Raw genomic sequence first — 17,732 nt, 5'->3', positions numbered from 1 at the left:
TAATTAGAGAGAAGCATAAAAGCTTAGTCAATTTTGAAAAGCGATCGGAGGAATATAATAGGAAAACGCTCTCCCCGTTGATAGAGCCCATAATTGAACTGGGAAAAAACAAATTCTCACACTCTGGTGTAAAACCAAAAAAGGAAGAAGTAAAAGAGGAACAAGAGAGTATGCAAATTGATGATAATGAGGAGGGGGATGAACAGAGTTATGAGAGTTCAACAGACAATTTTTTAAGCTCGACTAAATTTGAGAACAGTTTACTTGGTTCTAGCAGAAACGACGATGTGCTGTCACAATATCTAAAAACGTTTCATGCGGAAAAAATGAATAATTCAATCAGTTATGGAATTTCATATAATTCTAAAGATGACGTGTATTATATTGGAAATCAGCAAGTAATATTCGATAACGGTTATATAGATATTGATAGTGAAAGATTTCGATTAACACACGGTCTACTTGAGTTATTATTCAGTGCGAGACCAAACTCAAATCTTTATAATGAGAGAGATCTGGATAAGTATAAAAAAATCTTAACACTTACAGGTATACATTTAGATCGAAGAGGCTATGTTAAACGAAATCAGGGAATTAAATCGCAAATGATTCAAAAGTTATTTCCCAGTAAAAAACTTAGTAAAAAGAAGGGTTGGGGTTTATTGAAATTTGCAAAAAATAATTCTCATGATAGAATTTATCAATACTTTGATAATTTTGACGAATTAGTGGAAAGATTAAATTTACTCTATTCCTCAAAAGCTAGTGGGAACAGTGGGCATGATGTGGAAATCGCGTCTATAATTGAAGAGCTAAAAGAAGCAAAATTAATTGTTTAGTGTCACGATGACTCTACATCGATTCGGACGAATTGATACGGGTAGTGCTAGCGGAGCTCTTGCTAATCTTACGTGTGATATTGACTCGATAACACAGAAGATAATCGAATCGATAAATCAACAAGGAATCAGCGAAGCTGTGAAATTTTATTTAGATTCGCAAATAACCAAACTCGTTTCGGAAAATACAAAGAATATTGGAGTGAGCATAATTGAAAGAGAACATATTCTAAGTACATTACAAAATTTCAGTGCTAATATCGATAAAGCTATTGGAGAGAGAACTCAAACTCTAAAGAGTGCATTAGGAGAAGTGAAAACTTTAACAGACAGCTTTTCATCTCAGTTGCTCAGTATTAACAACAATAAAGTTGATAAGGCTTATTTAGATGAAAAATTAAAAACCGTATCAGATAAAATTAAGAATTTGGAGGTGCTGGACAGAAACTATCTCAATACTAAATTGAAACAACTTAGTACAGAAATTTTTACTAAAGTAAATGAAACATAGCCATCGGCAATTGATAAGCAATATTTAGAATCTACTTTGCAGAAATTGATTAGTTCTTCATTATCAAAGGAAGAGTTTGAAAAATGATTATCTGAAATGGCGAGTGCAATAAAAGCTAATATTATGGAGGGTATTGAGCAGTTTATTACAAAAGATGCTATTGCTATTCTAATTAATCAAATTGCAGAAAAGTATGCAACTAAAAATGATATTGGAGATTTTATTAAGAAAAACGAGATGGCAGACGCTGTGAAAAGCGTTCGTGATGAAATAGCTGAGGCAATTAAAAATTCGGAAGAGGGTACTGTCATGAGACTGCAATGTTCGGCTCCATTCATTGAGTACCTAAGTCTATTCATCCACAGAATCGCATTTGACATTGTATCAAAATATGCCGAGGTGTCTTTCCATATGAATTGGATTGAGGCAAAGGATCATAACCTTTCCGAACATCAGGTAGTGCAAATTATTACAGAAAAAATGGATTTGGTCAAATATAAAGACTTTATATTGGGCCCGAAAACATAAAATCATGAGTTGTTTGAGAGAGTGAACGATATGTTGTTTCAGTCTAGACGAGTGTGATTGATTCTATAAACACATGTGTGAGAGAGAGAGAGAAGTACAGACCTATAGTTTCAAATTTCAGTCTAGACATTTTTGAGTATATCGATAAATCTTTTAAAAGGTTGTGTGAGAGAGTGAACACCTATAGTTTCAAATTTCACACCCTAGACATTTTTGAGTATGTCGATAAATCTTTTAAAAGGATGTGAGAGAGAGTGAACACCTATAGTTTCAAATTTCACACCCTAGACATTTTTGAGTATATCAATAAATCTTCTAAAGGATGTGTGAAGTAACTTTAACAACTAAACACTTGTCACATAAATCGATTTAGACATTTTTTCATGTAACGGTTTTTGGTGCAGGAGTTATCGAGCTTAGAAAGGGACCTCACAGGGAGCAGAGCAGATGTGACTAGATGAGCCACACGCGAGCGAATGCACGCGTCACTTTACTCTAAACAGGTGAAGTGACAACATGATGACTAACTATTTTGACTGCACAAGTTTCAACGAGTTGTCTGTAGATGCAAATCCAGTAGTTGATTGGGGTTTTGAATTTTATGCCTATGATTGGTTTGTGGTAACAAAGGTAACATTTGCCGATAATGGTGAAATTCACCTTAAAATTATCGATATTGATAGTGAAGCCGACTTTAAACATACTATCAAGTTGCCGAAAGAATATTCAGTGGTTTTGAATGAGAATAACATCAGAAGTTTTAATTCTCGTTCATGGCAATTAAATGTGAGCGGAAATCGTATCTTCTTAAGGCAGTTTCATGGTAACTATAGACGTTGAGTTCCGTCCCGAGTGAAATAGGTCTGAGAATGTGTAAGTATTTTTGGATATGCTAGCACATTCCAATTATACTTACATATTGTCGGAGAAATCACTTTAAAAAAAACGACTGCCATGTTTGTACAGCAAAAGAGCTCAATTTTTTACACATTCATAATCAGCTTGATTGAACTCTTGACTGTCAGTTGGAAAGCAAGCATAAATATGTCCCATTATAAAACTTATACTAGATTCCTTACTCACCTTTCGTAATGCTGGTTAGAGAGAAACGTTTCACTTTGATCTGACAGTATAGGAACAGTCGATCAAAATGGAAGATAGTTACTTCTTGTCTCCTTTACTCCCCTTTCGTAATAAAGAAGGGTGCGGGAAAGAGATGCCACGAGTAAAAGAAGGAGAAGAAAGCAGTAATGCTGGTTGTGAGAAGCGAGGGGAGCATATCTAGATTCCTTAGTATAACATTCTTCCTTACTCGCCTTTCGTAATAAAGAAGGGTGTGGGAAAGAGATGCCACGAGTAAAAGAAGGAGATCTCTCTCTCTTGAGCCCGTCATCGTAGTATATCATTAGAGCGAAATGGATTCACTTCAATCTGTCAGTATAGCATTAGATGTAGAAATATGAATTCACTTTAATCTGACACCAAAGGAATTTCTCAAAGTGAGTCCGGCATCATAGTATAGCATTAGAGCGAAATGGATTCACTTCAATCTGACAGTATAGCATTAGATGTAGAAATATGGATTCACTTCAATCTGTCAGTATAGCATTAGATGTAGAAATATGGATTCACTTTAATTTGACAGTAGAGAATTTTTCCCTCTCAAAGAGATTTTTTTCCCTCATCTAGCATTCACCTCAATCTGTCATTATAGCATTAGATGTAGAAATATGGATTCACTTTAATTTGACAGTAGAGAATTTTTCCCTCTCAAAGAGATTTTTTTCCCTCATCTAGCATTCACCTCAATCTGTCAGTATAGCATTAGATGTAGAAATATGGATTCACTTCAATCTGTCACTATAGAGAGGGAATTTTTCCTCCTAAAAGGGGGAATTTTTTTTCCCTCACCTGGGCAAGGAGAGAGAGAGAGAGAAAGATATATCTCTCTCTTTTCATCCCCCTCACCTCCACTGGGCAGGGGGAAGGGGAAATCTATTTTTAGAAAGAGAGAGAAAGATATATCTCTCTCTCTCTATCCCCCTCACCCCCACTGGACAGGGGGAAGGGGAAATCTATTTTTAGAAAGAGAGAGAAAGATATATCTCTCTCTCTCTCTATCCCCCTCACCTCCACTGGGCAGGGGGAAGGGGAAATCTATTTTTAGAAAGAGAGAGAAAGATATATATCTCTCTCTCTATCCCCCTCACCTCCACTGGGCAGGGGGAAGGGGAAATCTATTTTTAGAACACCCCCCACCCCACAGGCGGGGGGAAGGGGTGGAGGGATGGACGAGGGGGGAGAGGGGGGAGGGGATTTCGAGCAAAAAAGCCTGTCTAAAGTATCAGATATACTCTACTATCACTCCCACCGTAATCCCAAACCACAGGACACTCATGTATATCATAATGCCGGAAAAATAACTTAACTTTTTGCAATACGTTTGGATTTTGATCCGCTCGATACCTCGGTTGTTTAACAACTGGAAGCTTTTCGTCCGGAAAACTTCCCCCTCTCCACGTCAGTGTGCCAGAAGGCCTAACTGCTGCTAGTGGAAGAGTCGGTTCTCATGAGATTTGGCAAGCGGGTACTTGCCAGGTCTGCAGTATTATTCCTCTGTGAAAATATCTACAGGCTACCAAACATCCGCCTTGTCCTTGCCTCGTGGAACCGCCTCATCCGTGAGAACTAGCAAATATCCCTGAATTTGCTGGTTCCCAGAGTCGTTTAGACATAAGTTAGCAGAATCTTATTGTCGCTGCAATAATACTACTTACTCACTAAATTATATTTTCCCACTAAAGTCCAACTACGGAAAGTATTATTCTAATATCAGAGTCTTTTCTCCTGAAAAATCTTAAATCTAAAACACATAAAAAATCAATCAATAAAATAAGAAATCAAATTCTATCCATGTCACAAAGAGTTTATCCTTCAAATCTCATGGATTTATCTCTTACCGAATATGAAATGTTCTGTCCCAAAAATTTAAAATTTAGGCGCTCATATCTCAAAAAGTAATGATCGGATAAAAATGTTTTCCCAAGAAAACTTTTTCATTTTGATAAAATACAAATCGAAAAACTTAGAAAAATATCACAAGTAGTAAGTTTATTTTTAGCCTTTGCACAGCCTTAAGACGTAGACTGCAAGAGAGTATTTGGCCTACTTAACTTGCTAAGTAATTAAAACTACAATTTCTACAAGTTTGTTTAACACACCTGTTAAATTAAGTAGAACTCGTCTGACCTTTGCATGGGGAAATTCATTCACCAATTCATCAATTCATGGGGACTGAACTCTTTTATGTTCGCTAGACCACAAACAAACAAACAAACAAACAGACAAAAGCCGATTGAGTCGAAAATAAGACCTCAGCTTCGCTTTGGTCAATTAAACTGATTTATCAAATTAATTAGATAAATTATTTAAAAAAATCTTTATTGTATTGGAGAAAAATACTGCAGTTGTAGAAAAAATTTGTATGTAAAGAGGTGTAAAGGTAAAATTTGTATGTAAAGGTATAAAGGATTTTTTTTTTCTTTTTGTGTAGTTGAGAAGTTTATATTGTGGTAATTATTCATATCACATTAAAAAGACTAAGAAATTGTAAAAAAAAATCACAGATTAATTGATACTTAGAAATAACGGTTTCGGTAATTACACCATTGTCAATCTCTGATAGACTCTGATAAAGACTGAAACTGGTCTTTCTAAGTATCAATAAATCTGTGGGTTTTTGTCAATTTCTTAGCCTTTTCCATTTAAAAGGTATGTATTTGATATAAAGGTAGTAGTAGTAGTAGTAGTAGTAGTAGTAGTAGTAGTAGTAGTAGTAGTAGTAGTAGTAGTAGTAGTAGTAGTAGTAGTAGTAGTAGTAGTAGTAGTAAAATGTCTTTATTTATAAACAAAATATCATTCATACAGAAAATGTAATTCATACTATGAAATAACAGAAAACAAAAAATAAAAATTCCAAAAATTTACATAATTTATAAATAAAAAAACCACAAGACACTATTATGGCATAACCAAGAAGGTTGTCTGCCAGGAGTCGGTATCTACTAATAATTAAATTCTATTATTAAATCATCTCTTAGTTTTAGAGCTGTTTCCAAAAATGCCGTCATTTTTCTCCAGTCTTTCCCATTTAGCCATTCAATCACTTCTAGTTCGGTAAGTTTAAATTTTCCTAACCATTTTTTACGAGCACCCCACAATATTGGACACCCACTCATAAAGTGAAACATATTCTCTACATCGCCTGTGTTACATAGTGAGCATCGCCACTGTATTTTGTCTCTGTCATGAGAAAAATTGAGGCGGAAAAGGGATCCCCTTGCTTTAATTATTAAGCTTATCTTCCTCCTATCGGAAAGACACTGAAGATAAGATCTGTTATCGTTTTGCCGCTCCAACTGTCTATACAATCCATGAAACTGTGCTTCGTTTGCTTTTTGTATCCACTCATCTCTCATCTTCTGTTTCATTCTTTTGCACAAGCAGCTCAACTCCACCTCCCAATCGCTCTTTTCATTTAAACATCTTATCAAATTGCACCCGAATTCCTCGTCCCAGCTCCTCCATTCTTTGTACCATGAAATCTTACTTCTTAATATCTTCTCTGCTAATACTCGAGGTAGCCTTTCTCGGGGCAATTTCATTATTATTCTGAAAATAAATTCAACATGCAACTTTACAATATTGATATAAAGGTACCTCCTTGATAAGTCCGGTGTCCCTGGAAACAATATCTCTAGCACTTCCAATGGAGAAAATAATAGATGACATGGCTAAATCTTCACAATATACTGTACTTACTGTACTGGCCATTCTCATAAAATTGAAATTTGTATTCATGAGCGAGGTCTACTGTTCACAGAACTACTAGTAAATACAGTATGATTTGGAGCGGCTCATACATCTCAAGGTTCACCGCTGATAACAGCTATCTTGTCTTCTGAGGTCCAAGTGAGACAGAGAAGGGAAATGAATGAGTAGTGTGACAACAACCCCTGCTTACTTAAGCTACTACAGTATTTGTACTCTCACTGCCTGATTTTCCAGTGCATATATCATGTCAAAAAATAGATCAATAGCATTCTTTCATCATTTCATCAATAACATTCATTCAATACAGCACATCTTAGAGCGGCACAATTTCTATTCTAAAAAATGAGAGCCAATTTTTTTACTTATATTTATTGTGGGCAAGATTTAATCTTAACGTATAGTAGATCCAAGGATCTTTCATTTTGAAAAGAATGAAACTTGCTGTATCTTCAACGATAATGGCGCTAGATACGAAAAAGTAACTTTCTGGATGGAGGTTGTTCTGCGGTTTTTTGAATTACAAAAAACTGGAAGTCTTATCAAAAATCGTTACACATACGTTTCTGCGCCTTGTTTCAAAGAGCTTGTATACCAAATTTCATCCAAATCGGACATTAACTGCGACTGTAAGTGTGGTACAAACAAACAGACAAAAACCAATCTAGTCGAAACTAAGACCTCAGCTTTGCTTCGGTCAATAATGCATATCAATTATATTACTAGTAGTTCTGCGAACAGTAGACCTTGCTCATGAATACAACTTTCAAATTAATGAGAAGTACATTATGAATTTACAGTATATTGTGAAGATTTAGCAATGTCATCTACTATTTTTTCCATTGAAAATGCTAGTGACAATGTTTCCAGGGACACCAGACTTATAAATGTCTTTCGAGGAAGTACCTTCACATCGTCCCCATATTTACAATATTAACCTATATTCCACCTTTTTGATAATTAATTATAAGATATTAGTCAACTTTTTGTGTAGTTGAGAAGTTGATCAGAAATGTAAAAGGTGTAATAACCGAAACCGGTCTTTCTAATAAGTATCAATAAATCTGTGGTTTTTTGACAATTTCTTAGTCTTTTTTATTCAATATTGGTCAACTGTTGGAAAATGGAATATGCAGTAGGCAATTTAGATTATGAATTGTCCCACAGACGATAGTGATACAGAAAATGATTCTAAATAAGATGGGTTTGTTGGTGTCAATGACAGGAGGTAGCTAGTGATGGTTTTAATGAAAATTGGTTTTAATGTTATGGCTTGTTATGCTATGCGGAATGTTGAATGCTTGCAACTCGGTTTCCGATCTCATACTAAGGCGACAAACAATGCATATTTTTAAAGGCCCATGCACTACCTCATCTGCAATTTCATGAGCTGTCTCATGTCTGCACGGGGGGGGGGGCAGTTGGACAGAGTATAGTTAAGTATAAGTTCTTCTACTGCGTCGCATCATTGAATACCTAAAAGATTTCCATTTTGTATTCACTCTTCTCTTTGTTATGAGAGTACTCACCCAATGTGAGTACTCTCAATGTGATAGAATATATCTAAGACATTATAGTCTAGCAAAATAAACTATGCCACTGTTAAGGATTATAAACTCACAGTACCATTGCTGTTTTAAAGTCCTCCAGAACTGATGAATTCTTCATAAAACTGTGGACCCGATGCCAGCAAGTATCTGAAAGCTGTACCAGCAGTTCCACACGGCTCAGTATGGTCCCACAAAAATTGTTGGGTGGCTCCAAGGCTCCACATGAATCAGTCTTATAAAGTGGCAATTGTGAACCCTATTGTGGATATTCTAAATTCAGAGTTATTGAGCAGATTTGAAGAAAATTCTATTTATTTATGTACAATGCAAATGACACTAATATGTAATATCATTAGAAGATAAAATAATAAGATAATCCTTGCGCTATTTTTCTTCCAAATGTATATAGCCTAGGTGACAAAGTCCAAGATAAGATTAGAATTTCATGTGTACAATTTTTATAAAATTGATTTGAATTTGGATATTCTGAACTGCCTTTCCTCGTTATTGTAAGCAACAAAGTCGCCAAATTCTATGAACTTGATACCCAGTAACATACTGCTGAACTCCAGTGCTTTTATACAACTGAAAAAGTGAATCAAGATAAATAGTTTGAAGGTAGAGTGTCAGTAATCACCACTGGAAACTTTTAAGAGACATTTCCAACAGTGTTTTATCTTTTCAGACTATTTTTGACAATACCAACTAGTTCAACCTCCTGTGAACGATCTTTTTCCTGCTTATGAAGACTGAAAACATACTGCAGAAATACTACAGGTCAAGATAGGTAATTCATATTAGGACTTTTGGCAATTGAAAGGAAAACAAATGTAGATTTGGAAAAAGTGGTTGAAGAATTTTCAATGAAAAACAGAAGACTTGAAGGAATGATGGAATAATGGAATAATGGTGAACAACTGAAGGAATAATGGTGCACATTATAAGATTTGCATTGGAATGAAATTAACTCTGTAAAGATGAAAATATTCCTTAAATATATAAATAATGATTTATTATAATACTAGCTGGCCCGGCGAACTTCGTACCGCCAAATAGTTAATGCATCTCATGACAAACATTAGCTGGATGCACACCTGAGGAGACGCGATGCGGCATTTTGCAACTTTCAAGAAGCACTGTCCAATATTTTCCATACCAATATATTGAGTAATTTGGGTGAAATTGAAGCGTAACCTCCAATCTTCTAAGCGGACTGCAATGATTGTGACATTAAGAGTCGTCAAGATCTGAATTGCAATTCTCAATGAGACCACCCAAACTGTCCTCATAAATGACTCTGGAAAGCAAAAAAGGAATGATATTTAAGAGAGTTATTGATCAGATGTAGTTGAAATTGAATATATGAATTTATAGTACCATCTTGGAACAGGTAGGCTAAATGACATATAAGGATAAGAATCATAAAGAATATTATAATGATCATGAATACATAACAGACCTTCTAAAAAGTGTAATTTGATTTGTTTTATTTCTTTAGAATAGTAAAGCATGTACATACAATGGTGGGTCCACACAGTTGGACAATTATGTTGACAAATAAAAAGAGAATTCAGAATCTTCAAAATACAATTGTTTTGAATTTATTGTAGAACTCCTAGTCAAAAAAATCATGTAATTAATGAAATTCCAGCTGTTGCATAAACAGACAAATATTGAAAGTCTTCTGCAAGACAAGAGAAATTGAAAAGGGACCGCGACAAATAATTGGGACCGCGGAAAAGTCTAACTTTAAATATACGACCTCAAAAAGTAAATATAAAAAAGATGTAATTTATAAATGTTTCTAAAAACAAATGTAAATGAAAATGATTTGAACAATGAATCGGTAAGTGCACAGAAGGATGGAACAAAATACTTAACTAAGAGATTAGATGTCTTCACCAGCTGGCTTAAAGAAAACCAGTAGGATTTCTGGAAGGTCTGCGATGCCCATAGGCTGGACACCAGGTAGGCATCGGCGGCGAACTGCGCTGAATCTTCAGACAGACTGGCAGTGAGACGGCAGGGAGCCGTGCAGAAGTTGAATCCACTCCAAGTGTGACCAGCAGCAGGTAATGATGGTAACAAGGGCGCTGAACTAAGCGCTACAACTCAGTAGGTTTGTTACAGATGGAGATAGAATTGAATCCAAGTCGGTAGGATGATGATTACAGATGTCATCATGGCAGGTGTTGCGCGACGCGATAATGCATAGGCTTGTGCATGGACAAGATGTTGTTAGAGAAAACTAGTAACTCCAGGTAAGTGAGTAGATCACAAATGTAAATTGTTGTGGTGATATGGTCGAAGCACACACAAATTCTGATAAACCACAATGGTGATGATGATAGTTCAATTTGTCAATGAAGGTGTACACATGGCAGGCGCAATGTAACTTAGCAGCATACAAGTAGATTGATAGCCGCGACCCAATAAAGCAATTTCAAACATGAACAGTTCTAGGTTACAATGAGGTGGCAACTGGTGGCCAAAATAGTGTGCAAAAGTCACTGAGAAAAGAAATCACAATGGTGTAGATTTCAAATGATGAGAGGAAATTACAAGGGTTGATGTAATTCCAGGAAGAATTGTCATGGACAAGCTTCTTCAAATCCTAGATGCAGGATAAATTGTAACCTTGCTTAGTAACTAGTTCAATGCAGAAATGTCTGATGCATAAGTAATGTTTTTATTGCATTGAGTGTAATGGAACTATATATTTTCTTGATGATTGAAAATTGTCAGTTGCTGACAAAAATGTTCTTGCAAGTGAGAGATTGCAAATAAAGTTCATGATGAAACAAATAACCTAACATGTATCATTTGGACACAGCTAGAATTGAATACAGAAAATAAAGTTCTTCTGAGCTTTCTTCTAGTAAAAATAGTTCATTCTGGATATTATCGTTGTTGGATCAACAGTTCTTCAGAATTAGAAGCACAAATTTGATAAATGTTGAAATTCAAAGTTGAGGGACAAAGCACATTGCGTGCGAGTAATGTAGTTTGGTTACTTACAAGTTTTTTGACACAAATAATGATGGACGTTGAAAACTAGAATACCACATCGAGAATAGATATTTGTGAATCGATAAGACACATTTTCAATGCGAATTTGTCACTTTTAGATTAAAAAGGATAAATTTGAAACTTGGAAATACACTTTCTTCAGCCATTCCATCGAGAGGAGCAGGAGGATCTCAGCCTACAAAGCAGTGTACCAACTGTGTGAAACAATGAACCCACCAGCAGAAAAATGGCAAATATAAATGAATAATGCTAAAATAGGACTAATGCTGAACTAAGTATAATAAATCTAATTGATAAATCGATTGAAATGACAAACTTGACGAATAAAAATTAAAACTATCAAAATCGACAGAGTAAGCCAGGGCAACTGTGAACACAAGCACCAGCGCTCCAAGCGGCAGCAACCAAAACAAGTGGTGACACACAAGCACCAGCGCTCCAAGAGGCGGCGACCAAAACAAGTGGTGACTGCAAATGCCAGATTCAACAATATAGACCTACTAAACTTCAAAAGAACCAAACTCTTTTATCTACTCCAATCAATTATTATTGTATTATTATGCATAAATGATGAAAACATTTATGTTTAGCTTAGTTTGGCTTGGTGTACAGCTGGTAGCTTTGGATGCTATTAATCATATTATTCTAATTATCAATTCTGATGAATTTTATTTATATAGATAATTTTCCAACTGCTAAATAAATAATTTACTAAAAATCTATTGATTCCAAACACCGAAGACAGAACAATATTATTCGAAACAAAGCAATGTCTTTAGAGCATGCAAATTTAGTCTAACCTGAGGCTGCAATGCTGGATTGTTACACACAGAACAGTCATTTTGTTTTTAGTCGGGGCGTTTAGAATAAAATACATAGGCGTTTATCGAGCAGCACACACTCTTGTCTACTGTTGTGTATTTTTGAAAGAATAAGAACTCTCATAGAATTATTTCAATGATCTTTATTGAACACTGTATATTGTTAAATTGAATACGATACAGAATAGAAAAATGCTAGACAGGTGAACAGCGCCTTCATGTTCATGAATGTGTCTGAGTTTGTATTTCCAATGCCTGTCTGATCTTTTTGAATGTTGTAGTGTAGAAATGTACAATAGATAATAATTTAGATTATAATGCAAATGTTTGTAATTGTGTGTATATAATGTATAATAAATGTTGTTGGTAATAAATTGAATCAGTGTTTTCTTCTTTCTGTGTGATATTTTATGTTGGCTACTCTGTGTAGGCGGTAGTTCAAATATATATAACAATTCTCCCCCATGATAATAATAATTACAAGTTCAATTTATTGACTGGTCTTCGCTCTCGGTTGGAACGCCTAGGCTGGTCCTGGGCTCTGGAACTGGGATCAACCTGTTGCTCAACAACTCCAGTTGTTGACATGGGTGTTCTCTGTTGCATGTCTGCATTTTGAGGTGGTTGCAGGGCATATTGTGTCAAATCCGTGTTCATGTCAGTTGGTTGGTGATATTCTTGACCAGACACTGGAACATCTTGTTGGTTGCTGCACAATTGTTGTCTTGGTCTGAAGTCAGGTATCTTCAAGGTAACAATTGGAGAAGACTGGTCAAGTGCATTCTTTGTGAGAGGAATTTCACATAGTTGAAGTTGATCGATGTGTCTCTTGATTGTGTATCCTTCATCCAGTTCAACAAGGTAGTGGAGCCTACCAAGACATTCTACAATGGTTCCGTAGTGCCACTTGCCTGATGTGGTGTAGTTATGAGCCTGCACCCTGGCTCCTAAGGGCAAATGACGGACTAGTTTAGGTGGTGGTTGGACTGCTAGGTTGATGTCAGGGATAGTGGGTTTGTAGACGTCTAGATGTGTTCGTAGTGGATGACCCATGAAGAGTTCTGCTGGTGTTTCTCCTGACTCCAATGGTGTAACACGCAATCTGAACAGAGCTGCATGGAACTTCTCATGATGAGTGCCTTCGTCAGATGTCATTGTCTTAAGTTTCTTCTTGAAAGTCTGGACGTAGCGTTCAGCCAATCCATTTGTTGCTGGGTGGCCTGGGGCAATAAATCTTTGTTTAATTCCATTTCGTTTGCAAAATGCTTGAAAGTCATTGGAAGTGAAAAGTGTGGCATTGTCACTGACCAGGATCTCTGGAAGTCCATTGTAAGAGAATATTTCCCTCAACATCCTAATGGTTGAATTTGTAGTTAGTGGAGTAGCTGTCACTGTAATTTCAGGCCACTTTGACTTGGCATCAACTAGGATGAGGTAATAGTTACCTTTGTATGGGCCTGCATAGTCCATGTGGACACGTTGCCAGTTGGACTCTGGTACATCCCACACATGTAGAGGTGCCTCCTTTGGATCTGCTTTAAATTTGCAACAGCTCCTGCAGCTTCTCACTGCTGCTTCGATGTCTTTGTCAATATTTTTCCAATAGCAGTGTCTGCGGGCCAATGCCTTCATCTTTACAACCCCTGTGTGAGTGTCATGAAGATCCTGTGGTACCTGAGGCTGGAGCTTCTTTGGAATAACCACTCTCACCCCCCGGAAAATAATTCCATGCTGAAGGCAAAATTCTGGGTTCTGTACTGTGCCAGTAAGTAGATTTGCCTTAAGAACAGAGAGTTCAGGATCAGCATTAGTTTCTTGCTTGATGATGTCAGATGTAATAGTATTAGATCAGTTTGTGCCAGAAGTAGATCATCTTCATCATCACATGGAACCTCCAAAGTGATTGGTGATCGTGACAGATAATCAGCATTACAATGGAGTTCAGATCATCTATGCTCGATATGGTAGTCAAATCCACTTAGAAAAGCAGCATAACACATTAAACGACCAACCATCATAGTCGGAAGATTTTTTCCTGGGTGGAAAATCATCTGTAGTGGTTTGTTATCAACAATCAATGTAAACTTCCACCCATATAAATATTGGAAGAAGCGCTTGACACACCAATATACAGCAGTAGCTTCCTTATCCAGTTGAGAGTAGTGTTGTTCCACTGTTGTCAAAGTCCGTGAGATGAATGCTATTGGTCGTTCCTGTTCATCAATAATATGTGAGAGCACCCCTGCTATGCCCACCGGGCTGGCATTGGTAGCCAGGGTTACAGGAAGTTGTGGGTCATAAGCCACAAGAATTCTATTGCTTGTTATGTCATTTTTGATAAGTATGAAAGAGTCTTCACACTGCTTTTTCCAGCAGAATTTGATTCCTTGTGATAAAAGACGATTGATAGGCTGCATGATTGTTGACACATGAGGGATAAATTTAGCATAGTACATGACAAGGCCGCAAAAACTTTTTACTTCCTTAGTGTTGGTAGGACGTTTCACTTTTAAAATTGATTGAACTTTGTCTTCAGATTTCTGTATACCAGCTTCACAGATAGTGTCTCCAAGTTACTGCACATGAGACTTGAAAAATTGGCACTTGGAAAGGTTGACATGAAGGCCTAATTGTTGAAGCCTCTGTAGACACTTGATGACTCTGAGCTTGCATTCATCTCTGGTTTTGCCTTGAATAATGATATCGTCAAAATAAACAGCAGTACCATCCAAATCAAGTAGAGCAGTGTCCATAACCTTTTGAAATTTGTTGGGAGCGACCTTTACCCCGAAAGGTAATTTATTCACATGATATGTCCCCGAATGTGTAGATATAGCCAATACCTTGCGGCTTTCATCATCAACAGCAAGGTGATGGAATGCTTTATGAATATCCAATGTACTGAAGAACTTGCCTCCTCGAATTTTATGGAAAATATCCTCAATCCGAGGAATTGGGTACCGACCTTCTTTGATTTGAGGGTTGACAGTAGGTTTATAGTCAAAACATAACCGAATTCTGCCATTTGCTTTTGGAACAACAACGAGTGGTGAGCCCCAATCAGAATAATCTGTCTTGGTTAAAACACCCTCTTTTTCCAAATGCTTCAGCTCAGCTTCAACTCTGTCTTGTAGAGCATATGGCACTGGATGGGGCTTTAAAAATATTGGTTTGACCTGATCATTCATGATAAGAGAACATTTGTCGTTTGCAATAGTTCCTATTTTGTATTTGAAGACATCTGGATACATCTGGAGGATTTCATTTTGAAATGAGTCTGTAGTTGATGAAACATGACTGATTGTGTTGATGGAGATCTGAAGGCGTTGCATCCATGCTCGACCTAAGATGGCAGGAGAGTCTGTGTCAACAACATAAAGGGTTTCTTTGGAACGTTTTCTTTTGTAAGTCACAGGAATTGTCAACTCCCTCAATGGCGAGAAAATTTCCTTGGTGTAGGTGCGAAATTTCACATTTGTAGGAGACAAATGTTTAGAAAGCTGGAGCTTATGCATTTCCTTCTCATTGATGATAGTGACAGGGCTACTGGAATCTGCTTCAAAGTTACAGACATGATTGCCAATTGTGATTGGAACCATGAATTTTTCAGTATCAGGACCAGATAAGAATCTCACATTGATAATATTTGAAGTGTTATCAGGAAAATTACCATCATCTTCATCAAAGGATTGTGAAGTTTCATCGATTTGTTTAACTGATGACTTTTTGGTGCGAGTTTTTATACAAACTTTGGACACATGGCCAGGGGAGCCTCAGGATGAGCACTGGAGAGTGAATGCATTCCACCGACAATCTCGTGTTTTATGGTTTGCAAACCCACATCGAAGACAGAGTCCTTGCAGGCCCAATGCAGATAGATCAACCCTGGTGGCAGACTTGGAAAGTTGAGACCTTTGGAAAGATTTTTGTGGTCCTTTGTGAGTAACAAGCAAATTGACAGGTTTGGATGACATTTACAGGGTTCCTCTCTTGGAAGCATCCAAGGACAATGCCAAATTGCAAGCCTTATTGAATGTTAATGAGGTTTCTTGCATAAGCTTCTCACGAATATTATCATCTAACAACCCATGAACAAACTGGGCTCACAGAAATAAATCAGACACAGATTTTTTACAGTCTGGATTGTAGCAATTAAATTCACAAGACAGTGTGAGTGTTTTTGATGCTGCTATGTACTCACAAATTGATTCAGATTGTCCTTGAAGTCTAGTCAGGAACCTGTGCTGCTCAGCACAAACATTAGGTGCAGGGCACAAATGTTGAAGTAAAAGCTCACATAATGTTTCATATGATTCATCAGTAGGCGATTTCGGTGCAGTTAAACTACTGAGCAACATGTAGTATTTGCTACCAATGCTATTAATGAGAATATGAGCACACAATCCAAGCTCTGCAGGATCAGACAAGCCTTTCAATACAAAAAAATTTTCCAACCTCTCTTTGTATGAGCTTAATAAGGTTTCCTTATTCTCATCAAAATTTTCAAATGAAATGGGCCTTTCCTTCTGTTTGTTAGGCTCCATTCGTTCTACAAGCTGAGTAATAGCAGCCATTAATGATTCCATCTTGTCTTTGCAGGTTAGTTGTAGGCTAGAATGTACTCACGTGAATTGAAGCTGGACTTACTACATATCCCATCCTCATCGCCAAATTTGTTGTGTATTTTTGAAAGAAAAAGAACTCTCATAGAATTATTTCAATGATCTTTATTGAACACTGTATATTGTTAAATCGAATACGATACAGAATAGAAAAATGCTAGACAGGTGAACAGCGCCTTCATGTTCATGAATGTGTCTGAGTTTGTGTTCCAATGCCTGTCTGATCTTTTTGAATGTTGTAGTGTAGAAATGTACAATAGATAATAATTTAGATTATAATGCAAATGTTTGTAATTGTGTGTATATAATGTATAATAAATGTTGTTGGTAATAAATTGAATTGAATTGAATTGAATTGAGTGTCTTCTTCATTTCTGTGCGATATTTTATGTTGGCTACTCTGTGTAGGCAGTAGTTCAAATATATATTATAACATCTACCTACTATCTGCCGACGGCTATTGGATGCCGCAATGATTTTAACAGCTGATTTTTATTTCTGTGTATGGCCAGCTCAAAAATCTTCTCTCATAAGGATTACATGTAAACTTTGAAGGACCGTAGGAAAGTGTCCTGAAGTCAAATTATAAATTTGATTGGCCATTAACCTGGTCCTGAACATAACAAACACAACTAAAAAAGAATCATCAAATTCAGTGCACACATGAAAAATTTATTGAATTTCAAAATTTCAGGCTCGATTTTTATTTATATAGATTCAATTCAAGTGAGCAAATTGTTTTTTGTTATTTATCATAATCTTGATCATTTCACAGTAGTTTTCAGATTTTGCATTGGAATTTAAAATAGTCTACACTTATATTAATATTTTTCACAAACAATTCATCATAATGAATAACATTCAAATTATTTTACCAACAGGGAAACAGGAGCCCATCCATGTATCAGTACCCCCAGGCCACCTGGGGTTTGCCCACCAATGAAAATCATGAATTTACGCCTATGGAACTACACTGGACTGTTCAACTTGAAATTTTGCAT

General features: G+C 36.4%; 1 protein-coding gene across 1 annotated transcript; it reads right to left on the bottom strand.

Moving 5' to 3' along the window:
- Positions 1–12,586: 12,586 nt before the first annotated feature.
- Positions 12,587–13,741, bottom strand: LOC111051722 (uncharacterized protein K02A2.6-like). Its single transcript, XM_039442070.1, has one exon. The coding sequence runs from the start codon at positions 13,739–13,741 to the stop codon at positions 12,587–12,589; it is 1,155 nt and encodes a 384-aa protein (XP_039298004.1).
- Between the last annotated feature and the right edge of the window lie 3,991 nt (positions 13,742–17,732).

This window comes from Nilaparvata lugens, chromosome X (assembly GCF_014356525.2).
Source record: "Nilaparvata lugens isolate BPH chromosome X, ASM1435652v1, whole genome shotgun sequence".
Taxonomy (NCBI): domain Eukaryota; kingdom Metazoa; phylum Arthropoda; class Insecta; order Hemiptera; family Delphacidae; genus Nilaparvata; species Nilaparvata lugens.
Note: the sequence above shows the minus strand (reverse complement) of the source record. Positions and strands in the feature narration are given on the sequence as shown.

Bases quoted from the DNA above. Each gene is read 5' to 3' on its own strand.
- LOC111051722 (XM_039442070.1), bottom strand. From the start codon at position 13,741: ATGAAGGCATTGGCCCGCAGACACTGCTATTGGAAAAATATTGACAAA.